The sequence below is a fragment of the Anolis sagrei genome, chromosome X (genome assembly GCF_037176765.1).
Source record: "Anolis sagrei isolate rAnoSag1 chromosome X, rAnoSag1.mat, whole genome shotgun sequence".
NCBI lineage: Eukaryota > Metazoa > Chordata > Lepidosauria > Squamata > Dactyloidae > Anolis > Anolis sagrei.
Genome location: NC_090034.1, coordinates 82,186,314 through 82,210,260, shown reverse-complemented (window position 1 = coordinate 82,210,260; position 23,947 = coordinate 82,186,314). Strand labels below are relative to the sequence as shown.

The 23,947-nt window shown below is 43.3% G+C and overlaps 1 protein-coding gene across 1 annotated transcript in view; it reads left to right on the top strand.

Moving 5' to 3' along the window:
• ADGRB2 (adhesion G protein-coupled receptor B2) overlaps window positions 1–23,947 on the top strand; it is a 265,571-nt gene that overhangs the window by 115,968 nt on the left and 125,656 nt on the right. Inside the window, 1 exon segment of the mRNA XM_060784160.2 lies at window positions 16,316–16,399. Within this exon segment, the coding sequence (XP_060640143.2) occupies window positions 16,316–16,399 (84 nt within the window).

The following is a 23,947-nucleotide window of genomic DNA, read 5'->3' as shown; positions in this document are numbered from 1 at the left end:
AATGAAAATTATTCCTGTATATCAGATATTTATATTATGATTTATAACAGCAGTGAAATGACAGTTATAAAGTAGCAACAAAAATAATTTTATGTTTGGGGGTCACCACAAAATGATCAACTATATTAAGAGGTTGCGGCATTAGGAAGGTTGAGAAGTACTGATGTAGAGAAAAGAATGTATTTCTCTACCTTTTCAGATCAGCATTCAAAAAGAATGGTACCCCTGAGACCCGGAATATACCTTTTTATACTTTAATCTAGTTTGCCAAGATTGCCAAGTTATTACCGTAAAGGGCACGTGCCAGGAAAATCCCATTTAGCTAACAAATTCAACAGAAGTCAAAACTAATAGGCATCAGTTGGTCATTGCCAGACTGCTTTAAGGTTAAGCAGCCATACTCCAAGGCTTGCTACATATAGAAATCCATTCTGGGCATAATCAGAAACAAAACCTGCCATTTCCCCCTCACTGTGACAACTTGTTTTTTTCTTTTTGAAAACTTTCCCTAGAATCAAGATACACAAATAGGTGAGATGCTAACATTTTGGTAGTTTGCATATGCAAGGCCAATTTAAGGTTCCATTTCACCTAACAACATCTCTAATTTTATTGGTTTATTTGTCTGCCAATGATTTGGTATGTTTTCTTATGTTTTTCTTGGCATTGAATGTGTGCCAATTTTTGCTGCACACTTCCCTGAATCCCTTTCAGGAGATAGGGCAGGATAGAAATAAAGTTGTTTCTTCCTCCTCCTCCTCCTCCTCCTCCTCACCTTCTATTTCTCTTCCTCCTCCACCTCCTCCTCCTCCTCCTCCTCTTCCTCCTCACCCTCCTCCTCCTCCTCACCCTCCTCCTCCTCCTCCCCTCCTCCTCCTCCTCCGCCTCCGCCTCCTCCTCACCCTCCCCTCTTCCTCCTCCTCCCCTCCTCCTCCCCCTCTCCTCCTCCTCCGCCTCCTCTGCCCCCTCCTCCTCACCCTCCCCTCCTCCTCCTCCCCTCCTCCTCCTCCCCCCTTCCTCCTCCTCCTCCTCCTCCTCCTCCTCCTCCTCCGCCTCCTCCTCCTCCTCCTCCCCTCCTCCTCCTCCCCTCCTCCTCCTCCCCTCCTCCTCCTCCTCCCCCTCTCCTCCTCCTCCGCCTCCTCCTCCTCCTCACCCTCCCCTCCTCCTCGTCCTCCTCCCCTCCTCCTCCTCCCCCTCTCCTCCTCCTCCCCCTCCTCTGCCTCCTCCTCCGCCTCCTCCTCCTTTGATACACAAAAATATTAGTACATAGCAAACAAGATCACTCTGCTGACTTTTGTATTTGATCACACGTTGAACACTTCCCAAGTGTCTAGGACTGTGTGATGTATTGGCAAATAATGCATGCAGATCCAAGTACAGTGGCCTTTTGCAACTGACACATGGTAATTTTGTAATTGCTGATTGTTTTAAGTGTAGGACAAAGTCTTTAGGCACTGCACCCAGTGTGCCGATCACCACTGGGACCACCTTGACTGGCTTGTGCCAGAGTTTTGCAGTTCTATCTTTAAATCCTCATATCGTGTAAGCTTTTTCAGTTGCTTCTTGTCAATTGTGCTGTCTCGTGGGATTGCAACATCGAAGATTCATACTTTGTTTTTTCCACAATTGTGGATGAGAAAAGAGGAAACACACCTAGAATGAAAAATGGCAGGACTCTCAGTCTGAATTCGGAAGTCCCAGAGTAGTTTGATGTGCTCATTTTCTGCAACTTTTTCAGGTTTTTGATCCCACCAGTTCTTTGTCACAGGCAGATATTATTATTATTATTATTATTATTATTATTATTATTATTATTGTCATCATCTTCGTCATCATCATCACAGGTGACTTCTTCTGTCTCTTATTGATAATCTCTATCTATCTATCTATCTATCTATCTATCTATCTATCTATCTATCTATCTGTTGCAGGAATATTATCCGCAAGGGGTGGGGCTCTCCCTTTCTTTAGGAAATGGAATCAGATATATTTCAACCTACATACAATCCCTTTATCCACAGACTCAATATCCACAGTTTCACTTACTCAAAAAAATCCCCACAGAAGTGTTTGCAGACCTTTCTAAGCTCTCCAGTGGTAGTCTTCCAGCCCATAGAATAACATTGGAGAACATTGGAAACATTTGTGGACCTCTAATTTGTGGGCCTCATAATGGACCTCTAATAGTTTTTAATTGTTTTTAACTGGGATTTTTTAAAAATACTGTTTATATTTAATCCTGTTTTGATGTTTGTATATTTGTAAATTTTAAATGGTTATGCTAATACTTTTATGTTATGCTACTTTGAGTCCCTTTTAAGGGAGATAAAGCGAGGTATAAAAAAACCCCAACAACAATAATAGTAGTAATAATAATCTCTAGGTCTTCCAGTGTGATGCCAGCCTAAATATAATCCAAATATATCGTTTGTTGATTTCATGTATCTATGGTGGGTCTTGAAACCATGGATACATGAAGCAGACATGGTCTCTTCCAGAAACCATATTTGTTTCCAGCCAGAAAGTGGATGCAGAGTGGGGTGGAGAGTCACAATGACTAGGAGGGAATAAGAAAATGAACAAATAGGTAGGAAAGTCCTATAGAGTCCTTGAAAGTTTTATCAGCAAATCAGTGGTCTTGTAAATTGTAGCAAGTGCCTTCCCTCCTACCTGAGCTTTTTTTTTTGTTTTTGTTTTTTGGTGTCAGGAGTGACTTGAGAAACTGTAAGTCACTTCTAGTGTGAGAAAATTGGCCGTCTGCAAGGATGTTGCCCAGGGGATTTCTGGATGTTTTACCATCCTGTGCTAGGCTTCTCTCATGTCCCCACATGAGAAGCTGGTGCTGACAGATGGATTCGAACCACTGATTCGAACCGCTGACCTTTCAGTCAGCGGTCCTGCTGGCACAAGGGTTTATTTATTTATTTGGAAGATTTCTATACCGGCCTTCTCACCTCAACCGAGGGACTCAGGTCAGTTTACAGCATATATGCAATTACAAAATATACAAATACAACCGAGTGCAACATCATTAAGGATTAAAACAACACAGTAAAATACAATAAAACATCATCATTACAATTACCCAGGCCAAAACGTCAATACAATCGCAGTCGTAGTCGTAGTCACAGTTCATTAAAGATTCAGTCCTCAAAAGCCACAATCCAGAGCCAAGTCTTTAGTAATTTCCTGAAAGTCAGGAGGGAGGGGGCAGATCGAGTCTCCAGTGGAAGGGAGTTCCAGAGCCGGGGAGCCACCACCGAGAAGGCCCTGTCTCTAGTCCCCACCAAGCACGACTGCGAGGGTGGTGGGACCGAGAGCAGCCCCCCCCCCCGGAAGATCTTAATAGCCTTGATGGCTCATAGGGGAGAATCCATTCGGACAGGTAAACTGGGCCAGAGTCGTTTAGGGCTTTGTAGGTCAAAACCAGCACTTTGAATTATGCTCGGAAGCTAATCGGCAGCCAGTGGAGCTGGCGTAACAGAGGGGTTGTATGCTCCCTGTACCCAGCCCCCAGGTTTAACATTGCGCTACCGGGGACTTCCCTACCTGAGCTGAATATTTGGTAAAACTCTTTCTTCTTACTTATGACTGAGCCCTCTATCCACCCAAACTCGATAATTTGTGCTCTTGAGTCTTCCCTGGAGTTGATCCACATGGTGGTGACTTGCCCAAAGATCTAGCTGTTCTACCTAACTCCCCATACTACCTCCCCTTGCCCATTTTGCTCAGACGAATGTAGACTCGTCTCTGGTTGCTTCAGAGAAGAGACGAAAGGCCCTAATGGGAGAATTTTACCAGGGAGAATCTCTTCTCTTTTTTTCTCCCTGCTGTCCTCTGCGCCAGTGAGTTTACGAGGTCATTAAAGGAGGCAGCTGGTCTGGCTTTACAGCTGACAGTCCTGCTCCGTTTAGCCGAAGGGTGAGACTCTGCGACAGGCCATTTGCACATCGATCCCATTTGGAGTAATCCAAGCCAGAAGACTTTGTGGGTTCCTGGAAGTGCATCCAGGGAAATGGGACAGGGCTGCCAGGATAGGATTTTATCAGGTTAGTTTGAGGCAAACGCCTCCAAAGAGAACCATTTCCCACTAGGGCTTCTCATTCATTTTTTTTCTGAATGGCAAAAATCCTTGTTAGATTTTATTGCTGTAGCAAAGCATGGAAGGTCCACCACTTTTGCTGGAATTATAGGGGTGCAGGAGTCCTGTAAATCCATGTTTCTCAACCTGGGGGTTGGGACCTGGGGGAGGGTTGCAAGGGGGTGTCAGAGGGGTCGCCAAAGACCATCAGAAAACACAGTATTTTCTGTTGGTCATGGGGGTTCTGTGTGGGAAGTTTGGCCCAAATCTATCATTGGTGGGGTTCAGAATTCTCTTTGATTGTAGGTGAACTATAAATTCCAGCAACTACAACTCCCAAATGTCATATCTATTTTCCCCAAACTCTACCACATTTGGGCATATTGAGGATTTGTGCCAAGTTTGGTCCAGATTCATCATTGTTTGAGTCCACAGTCCTCTCTGGATGAAGTTGAACTACAACTCCGAAACTCAAGGTCAATGCCCACCAAACCCTTCCAGTATTTTCTGTTGGTCATGGGAGTTCTGTGTGCCAAGTTTGGTTGAATTCCATCGTTGTTGGAGTTCAGGATGCTCCTTTATTGTAGGTGAACTATAAATCCCAGCAATTACAACTCCCAAATGAACAAAATGTTCTGTTTAGGAATCTCTATGTCGTTAAGGTCAACTCTGTAGTCAACTTCTATCAGAAGTTGTAGGACCTTGACATTCCTTGAGAAATGTTCTCCCTAGGAATCTCTAGCTTCTCCCAGGTGACACTTTGTTCAACAGCATTCAATTTTCAGGAATATTCCCTATTGATCCTTTGACCTCCCACATTTCCAGCCACTTTTATAATGTCCCAGTTTTTCTTTCTGCCTCTCACTTCCCTTTTTTTCCTCCAGCTTAACTCAATGAAATTGGGAGATCAGGACTCAGCCACATTGCACATATGTCAAACTCAAGGCCCATGGGCTGCATAATTCTGTGTGGTCCTCCAGATGCTGGACTACAACTCCTGTATTCCTCATCATTAGACATCATGACTAGAGCTAATGGGAATTGTAATCCAGGAACATCTGTCAGGATAATGGGGTTTGGATTTCGATACAAGGTTTGTGGATATGAAGTCTAACTTTAAAATGCCCTCTAATCTTTCCTCGACAAATGTTCTTGGGTTGCTATTTTCATTATCCCAGTCTGCTTTGTGAATAATCAAAAGTGATGCGAGTTGTCATGCAATACCATCTGGGGACCCAAATTAGGTAAAAACTAAAGAGCACCAACAATTATGTAAAAAAAAAAGTTGGCCTTCTGCATCCAGGGATTCTCTGTCCGTGGATTCAATGGGCTTTTGAAGGCAACCATGAATAAGACTGATGTGTCTCTTGATGAAATGAGTTTGACATCCCTGGCCTATTGGATGAGCCACACACTCTCAGCATCAGAGGAAGGCAAGGGCAAACCCGCTGTGACCAAATTTTGCCAAATTTTGATAGTGTGGCCTTCAGGATGCCAGTAGTTGGAAATGATTTGAAAGCAGTCAACAACAGTTCACAATGTAGCTAGACTAGTGGTGATATGGTGATAGTGATGATAGTGATGGTGATGATGATGGTGGTGATGATGGTGATGGTGATGATGGCGGTGATGATGGTGATGGTGTTGATGATGGTAGTGATGAGGATGATGGCATCAATATTGTGTAGGTGCATGATTCCCAGCCCCGATATCAATATTTTGACTATACGATCATAGTAGGACCACCTTTCTATGTATCCTCAGTCCCAAATTCTCTTCTTTAGCTTTTCTAGGGCTAAAATATGTCACAGTGCTTTTTTTTTTGTCGTGTCAGGAGCGACTTGAGAAACTGCAAGTCGCTTCTGGTATGAGAGAATTGGCCGTGTGCAAGGACGTTGCCCAGGAGATGCCCGGACGATTTGATGTTTTTATCATCCTTGTGGGAGGCTTCTCTCATGTCCCCAGATTCGAACCTGCGACTTCAGTCCTGCTGGCACAGAGGTTTAACCCACTGCGCCACCGGGGGCTCCATGCCACAGTGCTAAAATATGCCAGACATATCTTCCTCTATGAAACATCAAGGACTTTAAGATGGTCTGGAGACACCCTGCTCTCAGTCCTACCGCCATCGCAATCCCATTTGGTGGGGATGAGAGACAGGGCCTTCTCCATGGTGGCCCCTTGGCTGTGGAACTCCCTCGCTAACAAGATCAGCTCTGCCCTTTCCCTCCTGACCTTCTGGAAGAAACTCAAATCCTGGATATGGGATCATGCATTTGCAAAATAGACTGACTTGCTGGGAAAGACAATGTTTTTAATGGATGGCAGTGGACTGTTTTACGATGACGACTTGAACTGGTGGAACGTTTTAATGTATATTTATAACTGTTTTAATTTATATTAACTGTATTTTATGCTATGTTTTATTTTTTTGTTGGCACTGAATAGTGCCTGTTGGTAGCCGTCCTGAGTCCCTCTTTGGAGGTTAAGAAGGAAGGGATATAAATGATCCAAATAAATAATAAATAAATATTTATTTTGGTGTTCCAGGGTCAAATTCATCCTCATCTTTTATGTGAGTGGGGGAAGACCTAGACCATCTCCTTAGCACAGCTCCTTATGGGCCAAGATGGTCCTTGCTGTTAATTACTTGAGTTGATGGACCTCCCTTCTCGGGAGGAGACAGAATATATATATATATATATATATATATATATATATATATATATATATATATATATGATGCTGGAAAAGTAGGGCAATGGAGTAATCAAACCCGGCCCTCCCTTCCCCTCCCTCCTTCCTTCCCGCCGTTGCCGCTGAGTGTGCATCTTTGTCCTGCTCCTCTACATTCCTGTTAATTTCACGCAAAGTGCCCTTGATGGATCTCTTGTTATTTTTCGTGAGCCGAGCCATAAATTTGTGACATCTCACTGTAGCAATCTGTTAAGTGCATGTTGGGCGGTGGCAGCAGAGGGGAGGAGGAGGATGAGGAGGAGGAGGCAGAAGGGGAAGCACTGCCACAAGGGAACCGCTGTCTCCCAAGGAATTGGAGACTGAATACGTTGCTTTCTGCCTTGCTCTTTTTGTCTCTGGAGGCCAAGCCAAGACTCAATGGCAAGTCTGGTTTGTCACTCTCCTGGTTCTTTCCTTCTGCGATTTAAACTAGCAAGGTGCTTGCACTTCCAAAATACATTTATTTGTTTCATATTTTAGATACAGCCTGCCTCCATTATCCATAGGATTTGTGGATGTCGTTGGATGACCCACATTGAACAAAGATGTCCAATCTAGGCATTTCCTAGGTCTTCCAGATGGTTCTATGATGTTTCTGGCAAAAGTTGTTCATAGAGTCACACTAGAGAATCTAGAGTGTGAACCTCTCTAGGCACTTTCCAGGTTCTCCAGGTGATTCTATGATATGATTCTATGATATGACAGCTGGAGGTCAGCTGTGACCAGTAGTGAGGAAGAATTTGAAGAGGCACGAATGGAGGGTGAAAGAGAGAAACGTGCCAAGCGGAAGGCACATCAAGCCGACCGAGACCGCCTTCCACCTGGAAACCAATGCTCTCACTGCGGGAGAAGGTGCAGGTCAAGAATAGGGCTCCACAGTCACCTATGGATGAACAAGAATACTGATCCTGGAAGACTATCCTACTCGTCCAACGAGGGATCGCCTAAGTAAAAGTCAATGATATGTTTCCGTTAAAGATTGACCATAGAGTTTTGCTAGCAGAGTTAGAGATATCTAAAGAAGTGTCCTTTCTATGCATTTTCTTGTTCCTCCAAGTAATTCTATGGTATGTGGCTGACAAAAGTTGAACATAGAGTTCCACCAGAGAATTCATAGCATTTTCTATGTTCACTGGTTGATTCTATAATAAGCTTCTGCTAAAAGTTTACTATAGAGTCACGCGAAAGGACGTAGAAATGCCTAGAGAAATAACCTCTTTAGGCATTTTTCTAGGTCCTCCAGGCAATTCAGTGTCATGTCTCTGCCAAAAAATGACCATAGAGTCACACTAGAGGATATAGAGGTGCCTAGAGAGAAGTCCTCTCTAAGCCTTTTCTAGGTCTTCCTGGGGATACTGATGCATTTCTGCCCAGATTGTGTTGGATTTATATCCCATCTTTCTCCTTACGCAGAAGACAAAGCAGCCTTAAGCATTTAAAAAACTGAGCACGGTTGAGGTATTATTCATACAAACAGCTATTTGTAAATAGCTTTTTATCTGTTAATGGCATTTTCTTTTTAAGTGTATTTCTAAATCATTCTAATGCTGTTATATGTTTAATCCTATTTTAATGTTCTGTATTTTGTATGGCTTTGAGCGGTATCATGTTTTTCAGTAGCAAGTTGCCTTGAGTCCAAATTTGGGGAGAAAGGTGGGGAGCTGTAGGTTTTCAAGATCATGAGCCTTCCATGCTAAAGAGTGTGGGTGCTTCATGAAATAACAACTCCCAGGTTACCATAGCTTTCAGATATGGCTGTTTAAGTGGAATTAAACTATGTTAACTCCATGGTGTAGATGCAGCCTAAGGCTGAGTTGTTGGCAGTGACCACAATAAGAGGTTTTGGCCCCGTCTAGTTTTCCTCAAGCCCCGCCCACTCCTACAATGCAGCTTCCAAGAATGTCTTGATATTGCATTTAGGTTTGGAAAACATTCTTTTCCCTTATCATATCTGACTAGGATTCACACTAAACCGGTTTACAAGTATAATTCAACACCTTGGAGAGCTCCCTGAAAGTTTGGGCTCAAACCCAGAGTGGAGTCACTGCTCCACGAACGCCATTCAGAATGATGACTCCAAGGAAGTCTGCACTGCCTTTCCATGGTCCTTAAGACTCAATTTCCCATCTTATATGGTAACAGCATTTTATCTCATGAGAATAAGGTCCCTATCTTCTAATAGGGCAGTCTTGCCCCATATCCTTTGGGCTTTTGCATCACCAATTATCCTCAGGAGCATCACCACATCACCTGTGTTGCTGCAAAGGGAACAATGCATTGTCATGCCAACTGCTTGCCCTTGAGATTACTTCTATCCTTAACTAACTAAAGTACTCCCTGAGGTTTAAGTACACTTCTGTTCTCTGCAAAAGCATTGGAGGAATGATGTCATGTTCCCTTGATCATTGCATTGAGGGAAGCTATGGAGCACATATTGTCCTTCATGCTGCTTAACATGTACTGGAAACCCCAGAGCTTGATAGGAGATATAGAACAGGGTGTCCACTTGTATAAATAACACAGTCCTAGATTGGAGCTTGGATACAGTGATGAAGTGGATGAAGACCAGCAATCTTATGTAGAAAGTAACCCAGTAGGACAGAGTGTTTGTGCTTAAGTCCAGGTGAGGATTAATTACCTGCCCAAGCTGAGTTTGCATATCCACAATGCAAGTCATACCCTCTATAACTTAAATATTCATATACACATATGAATTTGATAGCTATTACTGGGATAAACTAGGCTGGTGGACTTGTAGTGGATTCATCTCTATCACAAGATGCACCTGGTGCCAGCTTTATTTGTGGACATCTGGTGGATCCACTTCTATAGCAAAGCCTTTCTCATATCAACTTTGGTTTGAGGACTTCTGGTGGATGCATCTCTATCACAAGATCTTTCTGGTATAAGTTTTGGCTGGAGGACATCTGATGAATGCATCTATCACAAGGTCTTTCTGCTATAAGCTTTGGCAGGGGTTCTGGTGGATCCATCTCAATTGCAAGGTCTTTCTGCTATAAGCTTTGGCTGGAGGACTTCTGGTGGATGCATCTCTATCACAAGGTCTTTCTGCTATAAGCTTTGGCTGGAGTTCTGGTGGATCCATCTCAAGTGCAAGATCTTTCTGCTATAAGCTTTGGCTGGAGGACATCTGATGGATCCATCTCTATCAGAAGGTCTTTGTGCTACAAGCTCTGGCTGGAGGAGCTCTGGTGGATCCATCTCCATCACAAGATATTTCTGGTATAAGCTTTGGCTGGAGGAACTCTGGTGGATCCATCTCTATCACAAGGTCTTTTTGCTATAAGCTTTGGCAGGAGTTCTGATGGATCCATCTCTATCAGAAGGTCTTTGTGCTACAAGCTCTGGTTGGAGGACCTCTGGTGGATCCATCTCCATCACAAGATATTTCTGTGATCAGCTTTGGCAGGAGGACCTCTGGTGGATCCATCTCCATCACAAGGTCTTTCTGTTATCAGCTTTTGTTGGAAGACTTATGACGGATCCATCTCCATCACAAAGTATTTCTGTGATCAGCTTTGGCAGGAGGACCTCTTGTCAAAGTTATTTGACCATCCAAGAGATTTTGCACGTCTTTAGACTCATGGAGTTATGCTTGAGCTGTCCTGTGCTGCCTTGTTACTAACTATCAGTATTGCACAGCCAAAACATGCATCATGTGTGATATGTGACCCTGTTTAGCCCATGTAATCAAAGCAATCATGTGAAATGTAACAGGAGGCCATATTTTACAAGGCTGGTAACACCCTTGAGGTGGGGATCACCTTGAGACTTGTTGGGGTGTTTCAAGATATTTTGCACTGGATGCCAAATCCTGATGACAGTTGCTGTTTCCCATGGCAGAGAAGCAGCGAGTCTCTTTTGGTTTTAATCTGAATTTTAAAGGAGAGAAAAAAAAGACTCCCTCATTTGGATAACTCTTGAAAGTTTGGACTAAAATTTACAATAGATCTACCCACTCCCCTGACTCAAGTACTAACAGCTGTCATTATTTTTAATTTGCCATCTTCTTTTTATTGCCTTACAATTAGTCTACTGTATCTGGATATAATTGTTTTAAAGTAAAATACATAAATTTTCCAAAATAAGATCTCACTGTTTCTATGAACAAGTGTGTAGTGCTTTCTTTCTACCCCTTTTTGCAAAAAAGTTTCCTTCATTTCAGCGTAGAATTTCATGCTAATTTTCATAGTTTATGTTTTTTTTAAAAAACACATTTCTGTAAGTGCTTTTTTTCTTATAGTATTATATTCTAAACACATTTCCCCCAGTGTATCCCTTTTTGGTTGCTGTTTTCTCCAATTATATGTACTTTTGAAGCACTTTCCCCTAATGGATGTGGATGTTGATAGAAAAGCGCTCTTGAAAATTCAGAGTCATGCAAACGCTGGTTAATTGTGTGCCTGGTGGCGTATCAAGTCAGGAAGCGACAATTAAGTCAAAAGAGGAACTAATCCAATTTCTCCCCCATTGCTTGAAATAAAGAAGAAAAAGTCAGGCGGAGTTCTGTTGGACAGTTACAAATGCATAATCTAGAGTTACGTACCACTGACTGTTTTGTATTCACAAACCTTAAGTAGACCATGAAGGCCCCATAATACTCACTTGTCAGAAAGCAGTTACTGCCATCAATACGGAACTGTTCCTCTGTTGATCAGGAAGCAACTGTCTGACATTCTCACCTCCATCATCTGAGATATCTTGGGCACAAGGGGCAATTGATGCCCTGTTTCTGGGTGCCATGTTGTGGATCACTCATAGGGGATGGTCAGCCTCCAGTCTAGAAAAGATTAGAGGATACATCTACACTGCTATGTTATCCTGGATCACCTCCATGGCAACTGCATGACATATGGAACCAATTTGGTTTAATGTGGGCCAAGACTGCCTGATGCAGTTTCAAACCATGTTAACAAAAGTGGTGGGTTCTTCTGAATGTTCCTCAAGAATCTGGAACAAAAATTTGGATCTATGTAAGTGGTTGGACTGTTTCCATCTACAACAGTCATCTGATTTTCCATGGTTTCAGTTAGCCCAGGGATATACGATAGCAATTGCAGTCCCCTCCTGAAGTTGTCATGATGGCACAACATGGTCAGTATCCATTGCTCACTGCCGAGGCAGACATTCTTGGGTTGCAAGGTTGATCTTTTTCTTCCTCCCATCACCCATAGCACTCTGATGCCCTGGCCCAGGCCCGTAGCCAGGATTTCGATTCGGGGGGGGGGGGAAGTTTGTTTAGGGGGGGGCTGCGTCTGAGTGAAAGAGGGTCTACCCTAGCAAACCTTTTGTATCGTTACCCCAATACCCCCATGCATATGGGATATATTGAGTAGGGTGATCAGATCATGATATGAATAAACATAAGTTTAAATAATGCACCAGTAAGGCCTTTTCACGAACCACCATGAGAATTTCGGGGGGAGGGGGCTGAAGCCCCCCAAGCCCCCCCCCCCCCCCCGGCTACATGCCTGCTCTGGTCCATTTCACTCCATTTCTATCATAAGATGCACCTGTGACCAGTTTTGGCTGGAAGACCTCTGGTGTATCCATCTCTGTCACAAGGTGTGCTATTGGATTTGGCTGGGAGTACAGCTGGACAAAGTGTTTGACCATCCAAGAGATGTTGCACATCTTTATGCTCATGGAGTCATGCTTGAGTTGTAGTGTGGCTCCTTGTGCACATCACAATGAACACTAACCATTCTGTGTCTGATGGCTGCTCCTATGATATAAGGGTAGCCAACCAGGTTTTGTGCTGCTGGAAAGGTCAGGGCTCCATCCTGCCTCTATAGCAGCCCAGAGGCTGACAATATAAATCATTCCCAGACTGATCTAAGATTCAATGTTCTGGATCAGCCTAGGAATAAGATGCCCATGTCGAACTGACCAGAGCCCCACCAATGGAAGCGGCAGCTACTGCAAATGGAGACTTGAGGGATTGGGACAAGGAGTCACTGTGTATCATTGTAACTATGGTGTTTACACATCAATAATACTATGTAACACGATTTTTGTTCCTGGGTTATAAATGTAATTTTCTAATTCCTAATTGGTTCTATCATAAAGACATGGAAAGAAGTTTATTAAACTGCAAAAACTTTGTTTTTGTGGAAGCACATTTTGCTCTAATTTTTCTGAACATATCTCCGCCAACTAGAGCTTTAAAATCTGCTGGGGAGGCCTTCTCTTGGTCCCACCCCCATGCAAGTGCGATTGATTGATTTGATTGTATTTATATTCCACCCTTTTCACCCCGCGGGGGACTCAGGGCGGATTACAATGTGTGTGTGTGTGTGTGTGTGTGTGTATGGCAAACATTCAATGCTGTAGACACATAACATATATAGACAGACACACAGAGGCTATTTAACATTCCAGCTTTTTCATGAGGGTATTCTGGTCACCAGGGGAGCTGTTGCTTCACCGTCCATTTGTGACACTGATGAAGTACTTCCTCATTCTTTGCATGGTTGCTGGAGATTTTTATGGCATCATAAATTAGCCTCCCCACATAAGCGGTACCTAAATTTCCTACTTGACAGATGCAACTGTCTTTTGGACTGCAAAGGTCAACAGCAAGCTACACAAATTGGTCAGAAGCTCACTCTGACCCGGGCTGGCTTTGAACTCATGATCATTTGGTCAGTAGTGATCTTAATGTAGCTGACTCCCAGCCAGCTGCACCAGAGTCCTTGTGCTTGTCCCCAATTGGTGGGGACAAGTGGCAGGGCCTTCTCAGTGGTGGCCACTCAGCTGTGGAACTCCCTCTCTAGTGACATCAGACTGGCCCCATCCCTCCTGATCTTCAGGAAAAAAGTTAAAGACCCAGCTTTGTACACAAGCATTCAGGCAGTAGGGTAATATGGAATTCAGCCTCAATCTAGCAGTTTGAATAAAGACTACGGGAAAACCAAGAAGTATGGAAATCATGACTTGGCACTTTGCATGTTTTTAATCTGTTTTATTGTATTTATATGTTTTAACTGATATGGTATGTTTATTGTTGTGTGTATGATGCAGCGTTGAATTTTCGCCATAGTTTATAAGCCACTCTTAGTTATCTTCGGGGTGAGAAGGGTGGTGTATAAATATAATAAAAAAAAATACATTTTTCAATAAGTATCTCATAGAGTCTCAACCAATTCAGCTTAGTTTGTGGTAGCCACAAAAATGAAGTTTATGGAACAGAGCAACTACTTTCAAAGTAAGGACCACACAATTAAACAAGAAAAATAACACTGAGATCAGGAACAGAAAAAAAATTCAAATAATTTTACACAGTGTGATTCCCTAACAACATCCCTGCTCCATAACATTGCATCCAAAATGGAGAGCAGGCTATTCTTCCTCTCTAATAGTAAGATAGCGGTATGATAGAGAGATAGATCAGACAGATTAGAGAAAGTAACAGACAGACAGATCAACTGATACTCTCCAGTAATCCCAGTATTATCCCCAATCCCCTCGTTCAGCTTCTATTAGTATGCAAGGAGCGACACTCCTCAACTGAGAACCTCTCTGATCTCCATCCCCTTGCTGCTGCCCTGTACATAAATTAGGCTCCGCTGGCTCTTTTGCCTCCAGCAAGTGACGTGCAAAGAAGATTGAACCACAAAAAAGTCCACAAGAACCGGGTGAGGAAAGTCAAACCACAGTGTGCAATACAAATTAAGGACCCAAAGGGCAAAGTCTATACAGCAGGAGAGATACCGCTTCATAATGAACGTATGGAAGACTATGTATAATATACTAATTTATCCACTTTGCGTTAGGTTGACCAACTTTGGATTGTGGTGGAGTTTTAAACTACACTTCCCACAATCCCTGACCACTGCCTATGATAATTAGCATTGACGGGTTTTTTCCTCCAGGAAGGCATTGGACCCCAATTCCTGTCATTAGTCTCATTGATCCACTGAGTCATCGGAGTTTAATAATTGATTCAAAGCATCTACTTAAGGATTTTGTAGAATCCAGGTCCAGGTTTCCTACTCGAATAAAGCACATCTTTTTCTAAGAGTTGAAAATCAAGTGATCCATGGCTATTTCATCTATTTCATCACCTGAGAAAAAAGCAAAAAGTGGGTGCTAGAAACAATATCATACGAAAGCTGACTGGCACAACCTGGGGATCACAACCAGATACTGTGAAGACATCTGCCCTTGCGCTGTGCTACTCTGCTGCTGAGTATGCATGCCCAGTGTGGAACACATCTCACCACACTAAAACAGTGGATGTGGGTCTTAATGAGACATGCCGCATTATCACGGGGTGTCTGCGCCCTACACCACTGGAGAAATTACACTGCTCAGCCGGTATTGCACCACCTGACATGCGCCGGGAAGTAGCAGCCAATAGTGAAAGGACCAAGGCAGAGACATCTCCAGCTCATCCCCTGTTTGGGTATCAGCCAGCACACCAATGACTTAAATCTAGACATAGTTTTCTAAGATCTACAGAGACACTCGCTGGAACACCTCAGCAAGCGAGAGTCCAAAAGTGGCAGGCTCAAACCCAGCACCTCAACCAATGGCTGATATCCAATGAGAGACTCCCCCCTGGGCACACAGAGGACTGGGCAACTTGGAAGGCGCTGAACAGACCACGAGATGCAGAGCCAACCTTCAGAAATGGGGCTACAAAGTGGAATCCTCGACATGCGAGTGTGGAGAAGAGCAAACCACTGACCACCTGCTGCAATGCAACCTGAACCCTGCCACATGCACAATGGAGGACCTTCTTGCAGCAACACCGGAAGCACTCCAAGTGGCCAGATACTTGTCAAAGGACATTTAACCAGCTACCAAACTCACAAGTTGTGTATTTTTCTGTTTGTTTGCTTTGTTCTGTTAGAAATGTAATATAATGGACTGGCTGCTCTGACATGACAAATAAATCACCTGAGAGTTTAAGATCATCTGGGGAGGCCCTGTTCTCAGTCTCACCTTCTTTGCAGGTGCGACTGATGGGGACGAGAGACAGGGCCTACTTAATGGTGGACCCTCACCTGTGGAATTTGCTCCCTAGGAATATTAGATCAGCCCCTCCCTCCTGACCTTCTGTAAAAAAAGTGAAAACCTGGCTCTTTGATCAAGCCTTTGGAGAACCGGTGCTATAGACAGATATCGAATCATGTGTATGGACTACTGGAAAGGCATGGATTATGAACAGCATGATTTAACAGTGGTGATATTGGGTTAAATGTTTTTCAATGTTTGGATGTATTTATAATCCCATTTTAAATGTTTATTTTAATTTTATATTGTTTAATGGTATTGAATAGTTGCCTATGTTGTTAAGCTGCCTTGAGCCCTCCGAGGTTGAGAAAGGCAGGGTAGAAATGTGGCAAATACATAAATAGATAAAAATGCCCACAGAACTGAATTCCTATTGGAGAGATACCATATTTCTATTTTCTTTATTCACTCAGCTGCGGTATCATTGCCTCATGTCTACTTCTTTTTTTTTTTTAGGTGATGGTGTACAAGAGGATCAGAAAGTGAAAACCCAGTGGCCACGGTCAGCCGATGAACCAGGGGTGTACATGGCACAAACAGGTAACAACTTTTGTGGGCTCATGATGGGAAATGTTAAGAGTCACCAGGGCAAATGCAGAGGAAATTTACCCCAATGTACAGTATTAAATGTTCTTGTGTGTTAGAATCCAAATATTGAAATAAGTAGTGACTCGTAGCTTGTGTTCTCCAGACCAGCAAAACCGTCAATCCACTTTGGGTTTTATTTCTGCCTTTAAAGGGATTATCTTTGGTGATAGGGTCTGGAGCCTTGGATATCTTATTTAATGTTTGAATTAGAAAAAAAAGTCCAGTCATGTCCAACTCTAGGGGTTGGTGCTCATCTCCATTTCTAAGCTGAAGAGCCAGTGTTGTCTGTAGACACCTCCAATGTCATGTGGCTAGTATTACTGCATGGAGCGCCATTACATTCCCACCAGAGTGGTATCTTTTGATCTACTCACATTTGCAGTTTGCAAACTGCTATGTTGGCAGAAGCTGAGGCTAACAATGGGAGCTCACACCACTCCCCGGATTCAAACCTGTGACCTTTCGATCAGCAAGTTCAAAAATCATGGTATAACCCACTGCATTTGAACTAGAAGCCAGAGCAAATTTGAACTAGAACCCAGAGCAAATTTCCCATCCTTTTGACATGGAAGCCAGCTTTCATCACTGCTAATACTATTCCCCCTTCTTTCCTTGCTATTGTAAGGTTTGCCATTAAATCCATTTGCTATAGAGTAAGATACGATATTATGTCATTTGGTGGTTTTCTTGTAAGTGAGATGAAGAATTTTCTCTGAATCTTTGTTCGGAGAAGCAACCATGTTTATCTATGTCCCCAAATTAAGTTCAGCACTTTGAACAGACATCTCAAATAGACAACTGGAATATATAATGTAAAATACATTAGCACCTTGGATAGCGCCCTTGGGATTGGTTCAGCACCATGGAGAGATCTATATCTCTGCCCAATTGGCATGGAAGGCATCAGATGAACAGACAACATCTTCCCTGCTCATCGTAAAATGCTAACCTATTAACCCTACAAGTTCTGGCTCCATCCACAACTGTTTTTAAATGGGCTTTTAATGAATTGGTGCCTATTCAAGCCCTGTGCCCTATAATTACTGCCCACATAGATCCAAGCAAAGACCCACACAAAAGAATTTAAGACATTGCTAATCAATGTGTCCAAAGCACAGTGAGAAAGGATTGGTGAACCCCTTCAGTTCATTTGCCAAAGAACTCATATTTTTCTTCCATCCAACCATTCTGAACTTTTGGCAAAGGCCTTCCCCATCTTCTCGCGCTGCTTTCTTGCCAGCCAATATTTCCTTGGCCTTTTAGCTTATGAAGAGTCCTCTCGAATCTTCCTTCCAAAAGTCTCCTTGTTGTGAAATGAGGATTACAACATTTGCATTGCGAGCCTAATTAGTTTCTGAACCAGGTAATTACGCAGTTTGGACACATCCCCAGTTTTGATGAGACTGACGAAATTGTCACACGTTTTGACAAGACAAGACACATTTCTCCCAGCATTTCTGCATGTGCCAAGAACATGATGGATCTGGATGCCCACCTTGGCTTCTTCAAGGCAACTCATTCCTTGATTGCAAGGCAGCTGATTGCAAGGTTTCTGGATCAATAGTATTGGCTCCTAACATGGCGTGGGTCTACAATTTCAGCAGGCCAAGTGTATACATAAGCTGTATATAAAACACAAATGGATTTTTGTGTTAGATAAGCTCAAGATATGTGCCCCCAGCATGTTTTAAACTTGGTGACCTGTTTTTAAATGTATATTTATTACCATTTTATGTAATTGTGTATTTTATGTTTTTATATTGTTGGAAGCCACCCTGAGCCCCACTTTGGAGGTTTTGGGGTTTTTTTTGTTGTGTCAGGAGCAACTTGAGAAACTGCAAGTCACTTCTGGTGTGAGAGAATTGGCCGTCTGCAAGGACATTGCCCAGGGGACGCCCGGATGATTTGATGTTTTTATCATCCTTGTGGGAGGCTTCTCTCATGTCCCAACATGAGGAGCTGGAGCTGATAGAGGGAGCTCATCCGCCTCTCCCTGGATTTGAACCTGCGACCTGTCGGTCTTTAGTCCTGCCGGCACAGGGCTTTAACCCACTGGATGCAATAACATTACAAGGTTCAAACACCCAAGGAAAAAAAGGTTGAATAATGTAAATGTTTTGGGTGGCGCAGAATTTCCCAGCCCGACAAGATAAAAAGCCTCATAGTTCAACTCAGGAGTGAACCTTGAAGGCTTCTCTCATGTCCTCGCATGAGGAGCTGGTGCTGATAGAGGGAGCTCATCCGCCTCTCCTCGGATTTGAACCTGCGACCTGTCGGTCTTCAGTCCTACCGGCACAGGGGTTTAACCCACTGCACCACCGGGGGCACTTCGGAGGTTGAGAATAGGACGGGAAACAAATGTTATAAATAAATAAATAAATAAATAAATAAATAAATAAATAAATTTTGTGCTTAGATTTGGGCCCCATCTTTAAGATGCCTCATTAACTAATATCTAGTACACTTGATATTTGCTAAGATTTGGTTCCAGGGGCTACCATAAATATTAAAATCTGTGGGTACTCAAATCCCATCATATACAATGACATAGTAAAATGATGTCCTTTATATAAAATGACAAAATCAATAACTTTTATAGTCCATATAGATTGTATTCCCTGGGCTTCTCCATGCCAGAGGTATTAAGCATGGAAGTGGCTTGAGATTCAGAAAAGACTTTGTTGTATAACAGCAGTGACTAAGAGATATGCAAACCTTGCAAGCTTTTTTCCTCAATTATTTCTTGGGAATCCCAGGAAGGACAATGAGGAATACAGTCTTGGCCAATATGCAACACCTTCCTTATCTCAAGGTTCACTCCTGAGTTGAACTATGAGGCTTTTTATCTTGTTGGGCTGGGAAACTCTATGTCACCCAAAACATTTACATTATTCAACCCTTTTTTTCCCTTGGGTGTTTGAACCTTGTAATGTTATTGCACCCTGTGCCGGCAGGAGTGAAGACCGACAGGTCGCAGGTTCGAATCTGGGGGGAGGCTGATGAGCTCCCTCTATCAGCTCCAGCTCCTCATGCGGGGACATGAGAGAAGCCTTCCACAAGGATGATAAAAGCATCAAAATCATCTAGGTATCCCCTGGGCAACGTCCTTGCAGACGGCCAATTCTCTCACACCAGGAGTCACTCCTGACACGACAAAAAAAAGAAAAAAGAAAAAAAGAAAAGCTCAAGATAGGAGCCCCCAGTGATGCAATGGGTTAAACCCTTGTGCCAGCAGGACTGAAGACCGACAGGTCGGAGGTTCAAATCCAGGGAAAGCGCGGATGAGCTCCCTCTGTCAGCTCTAGCTCCCCATGCGGGGTCATGAGAGAAGCCTCCCACAACGATGGTAAAACATCAAAACATCTGGACAATGTCCTTGCAGATGGCCAATTTTCTCACACCAGAACCAACTTGCAGTTTCTCAACTTGCTCCTGACACGGGAAAAAAAGCTCAAGATAATACAAATATTTTCCTGTAGTCCAAATGGCTTGCTCTTCTAATAAGTTTTGATGTTGAAAAACCAATCCTTAAAGGAGAATTGGCCCTAAGATCTTTTTGGAGATGAAGGACTGGAAGTGACAGTTCTGGCACACGAGACCTGTCTCCTCGATAGTCAATGGTTTTCCATAAGTTGCTCTTACAAGTTTCTTCTACATTTGGTGCAAGCCTTTGTAGAATGCAGCTGGCTTCCTCAACTGGAGAATAAATCCAACCCAAGTTCCTGAAAGGTCCCTTAATTTATTTAAATATATATATTTACTTTTAGGAATCTATCTATTTACCTATCTATCTGTTGTCGAAGGCTTTCATGGCTGGATTTTTTTTTGGTTTCTGTAAGCTTTTCAGGCTGTATAGCCATGTTCCAGAAGCATTCCCTCCTGACATTGCGCCTGCATCTATGGCAGGCATCCTCAGAGGTTGTGAGGCCTGTTGGAAACTAGGTAAATGGGGTTTATCTATCTATGGAATGTCCAGGGTGGGAGAAAGAACTCTTGTCTGTTGGAGATAGGTGTCAATGTTTCAATTGGCCACCTTGATTAAATGGCCTAGCAGTTTTCAAGGTCTGGCTTCTTACTGCCTGGGGGAATCCTTTGTTGAGAAGTGATTAGCTGTCCCTGATTGTTTCTTGTCTGGAGCTCCCCTGCCTTTATTTACTGTTGTGATTTTAGAGTTTTAATATTGGTAGCCAGATTTTGTTCATTTTCATGGTTTCTTCCTTTCTGTCCAAATGCTTGTGGATTTCAGTGGCTTCTCTGTGTAGTCTGAAATGGTAGTTATTGGAGTGGAACCAGCATTTCTGTGTTCTCAATTAATATGCTGTGTCCAGGTTAGTTCATCAAGTGCTCTATTATGGCTGACTTCTCAGGTTGAAGTAGTCTGCAGTGCCTTTCATGTTCCTTGATTCGTGTTTGTCCTCTGTGTTTGGTGGTCCCTATGTAGACTTGTCTACAGCTGCATAGTATACAGTAGACTCCTGCAAAGGTAAGAGGATTCTCCCCCCAGATATTCCACAGATATATAAACTCCATTTTCCTAGTTTCCCACAGACCTCACAACCTCTGGGGATGCCTGCCATAGATGCTGGTGAAACGTCAGGAAAGAATTCTTCTGGAACATAGCCATACAGCCTGGAAAAATCACAACAACCCAAACCTCTATCTATCTATCTGTCTATCTATCTATCTATCTATCTATCTATCTATCTATGAATAGTTGGTTCTGTAGATGCCAAATCCAGGGAGATAGAGGACCATGTATGGGAATGCCCCCAAATGCAAAATGTATGGGAATGCCCCCAAATGCAAAATCCGAAACACTTCTCATACCAAGCATTTTGGATACTGTATTTCTTCAGGGTTAGAAGGCAGGATCATCAAGTTGGCAGATGACACCAAATTGGGAGGGATAGCCAATACTCCAGAGGACAGGAGCAGGATTCAAAACGATCTTGACAGATTAGAGAGATGGGCCAAAACTAACAAAATGAAGTTCAACAGGGACAAATGCAAGATACTCCACTTAGGCAGAAAAAACGAAATGAAAAGATACAGAATGGGGGACAATGCCTGGCTGGAGAGCAGTACGTGTGAAAAAGATCTTGGAGTCCTCATGGACAACAAGTTAAACATGAGCCAACAATGTGATGCGGCGGCAAAAAAAGCCAATGGGATTTTGGCCTGCATCAATAGGAGCATAGTGTCTAGGTCCAGGGAAGTAATGCTACCCCTCTATTCCGCTTTGGTTAGACCACACCTGGAATATTGTGTCCAATTCTGGGCACCACAATTCAAGAGAGATATTGACAAGCTGGGATGTGTCCAGAGGAGGGTGACTAAAATGATCAAGGGTCAGGAGAACAAGCCCTATGAGGAGCGGCTTAAGGAGCTGGGCATGTTTAGCCTGAAGAAGAGAAGGCTGAGAGGAGATATGATAGCCATGTATAAATATGTGAGTGGAAGCCACAGGGAGGAGGGAGCAAGCTTGTTTTCTGCTTCTGCTTGGAGACTAGGACGCGGAACAATGGCTTCAAACTACAAGAGAGGAGATTCCATCTGAACATGAGGAAGAACTTCCTGACTGTGAGAGCTGTTCAGCAGTGGAACTCTCTGCCCCGGAGTGTGGTGGAGGCTCCTTTTTTGGAAGCTTTTAAACAGAGGCTGGATGGCCATCTGTCAGGGGTGATTTGAATGCAATATTCCTGCTTCTTGGCAGGGGGTTGGACTGGATGGCCCATGAGGTCTCTTCCAACTCTTTGATTCTATGATTCTATGATTCATTTCATTCACGACTCAAAGGAATTGTCAACTTATTTAAAACAATACTGATTACTGACTATACAAAAATGTTTCTGAAAAGTATGGATATAAAAGTTATGGCTTAAAAAAAACCCTAAACGATCTGTAAATTTAAAGCCATTACAATCCATTAAAAGGCTATATAGCAACAAATGAAACAGCATGGCACATCATTCAAAAACAATGATAGCTCTAGAAAGACTGATGGAATAAGACTATTTGGGTGGCTGCAGGAAGGAGGCCAAAAAGAGAGCCAAGCAGATGGAGTTCCAAAGCCTGAGAGAAGCCTCCTCCTTTATTTCCACAAAAATGGTCTACTACCATTTAACTTGGAGCCCCCGGTGGCGCAGTGGGTTAAAGCACTGAGCTGCTGAGCTTGTTGATCAAAAGGTCACAGGTTCGATTCCGGGGAGCGGCGTGAGCTTCCGCTGTCAGCCCTAGCTTCTGCCAACCTAGCAGTTCGAAAACATGCAAAATGTGAGTAGATCAATAGGTCCCACTCCGGCGGGAAGGTAACGGCACTCCATTCAGTCATGCTGGCCACATGACCTTGGAGATGTCTACGGACAACGCTGGCTCTTCGGCTTAGAAATGGAGATGAGCACCATACCCCAGAGTCAGACATGACTGGACTTAATGTCAGGGGACTACCTTTACCTTTACCTTTTTACCATTTAACTGCCATGGCTCAATGCTATGGAATTATGGGAGTTGTCATTCGCAAGGCCATTCGTCTTCCTAGCCAAAGAGTGCTGATGCCTCACTGAATCTCAACTCCTACGATTCCATTGCAAAGAGCCGTTGCAGTTCAAGTAGTGTCAAACTGCATTAATCTGACAGTGTAGATGCACCCTATGCCTTCTGTCATGGCCTTTTCCTCCAAGCTCTCATAATCCCCTGCAATTTAATTAAGACGCAGCCTTTTTGACAACGAGGAAACTGCATCTCATCTCCCGTCCCTGTCAGTCCCTTGAGCGCCATCATATTTGCAGTGGCAGCAAATGGAGACGTGGAGCACATTTTCCTCCTCCCTGCTCCCTGGTGCCAAGCGGGTTTAATTTCCTCCATTTATACATTCTCTTAGCCCTTTCCTCAGAGGCCTATAAAGAAAACAAATGTATTAATTGTTTAGCTCCTGTGTCATTTTATTTTTATTTTGGCAAATTCATCTGGGTAATGTGAGCGGCGTTCTCTCTCCCTCCTTGCCACACTTCCTCTTTGCGTTTGATTTATGCTCTCAAAGCCATTGTGTGCATGGCTTTGGCAAGACAAATGGAGCAAAAACCAAGAGAGTTCAGGAGAATAGGCTTAGTCCGGTTGTGCAAATACAGATAGTGACACAGGGGTTGCTCAAGAGAACATGGCGCTGTGCCGACATTGTCGTATGGAGCCATCCAAGGTTGAGTTGGAACGCAAAGCACACGCTTGGCTTTGGTGCTCTCTGAACAAGATTATTAGCTCCGAGCTTCAATTCCTCCATTTGTAAAAGTCAAATGAGAACACTGTCTTCCAAAGGTTATGGAGAGAGAGAATTCAGAAATATCAACTTGAACACATGACCCTAAATTCTATTGCTAGCATTGGCCCATTGAATTAATGCAGTGGTTCTCAACCTTGGGGTCCCCAAGTGTTTTGGTCTACAACTCCCAGAAACATTTATATTCCACCCTTCTCACCCCGCAGGGGACTCAGAGTGGAGCACAA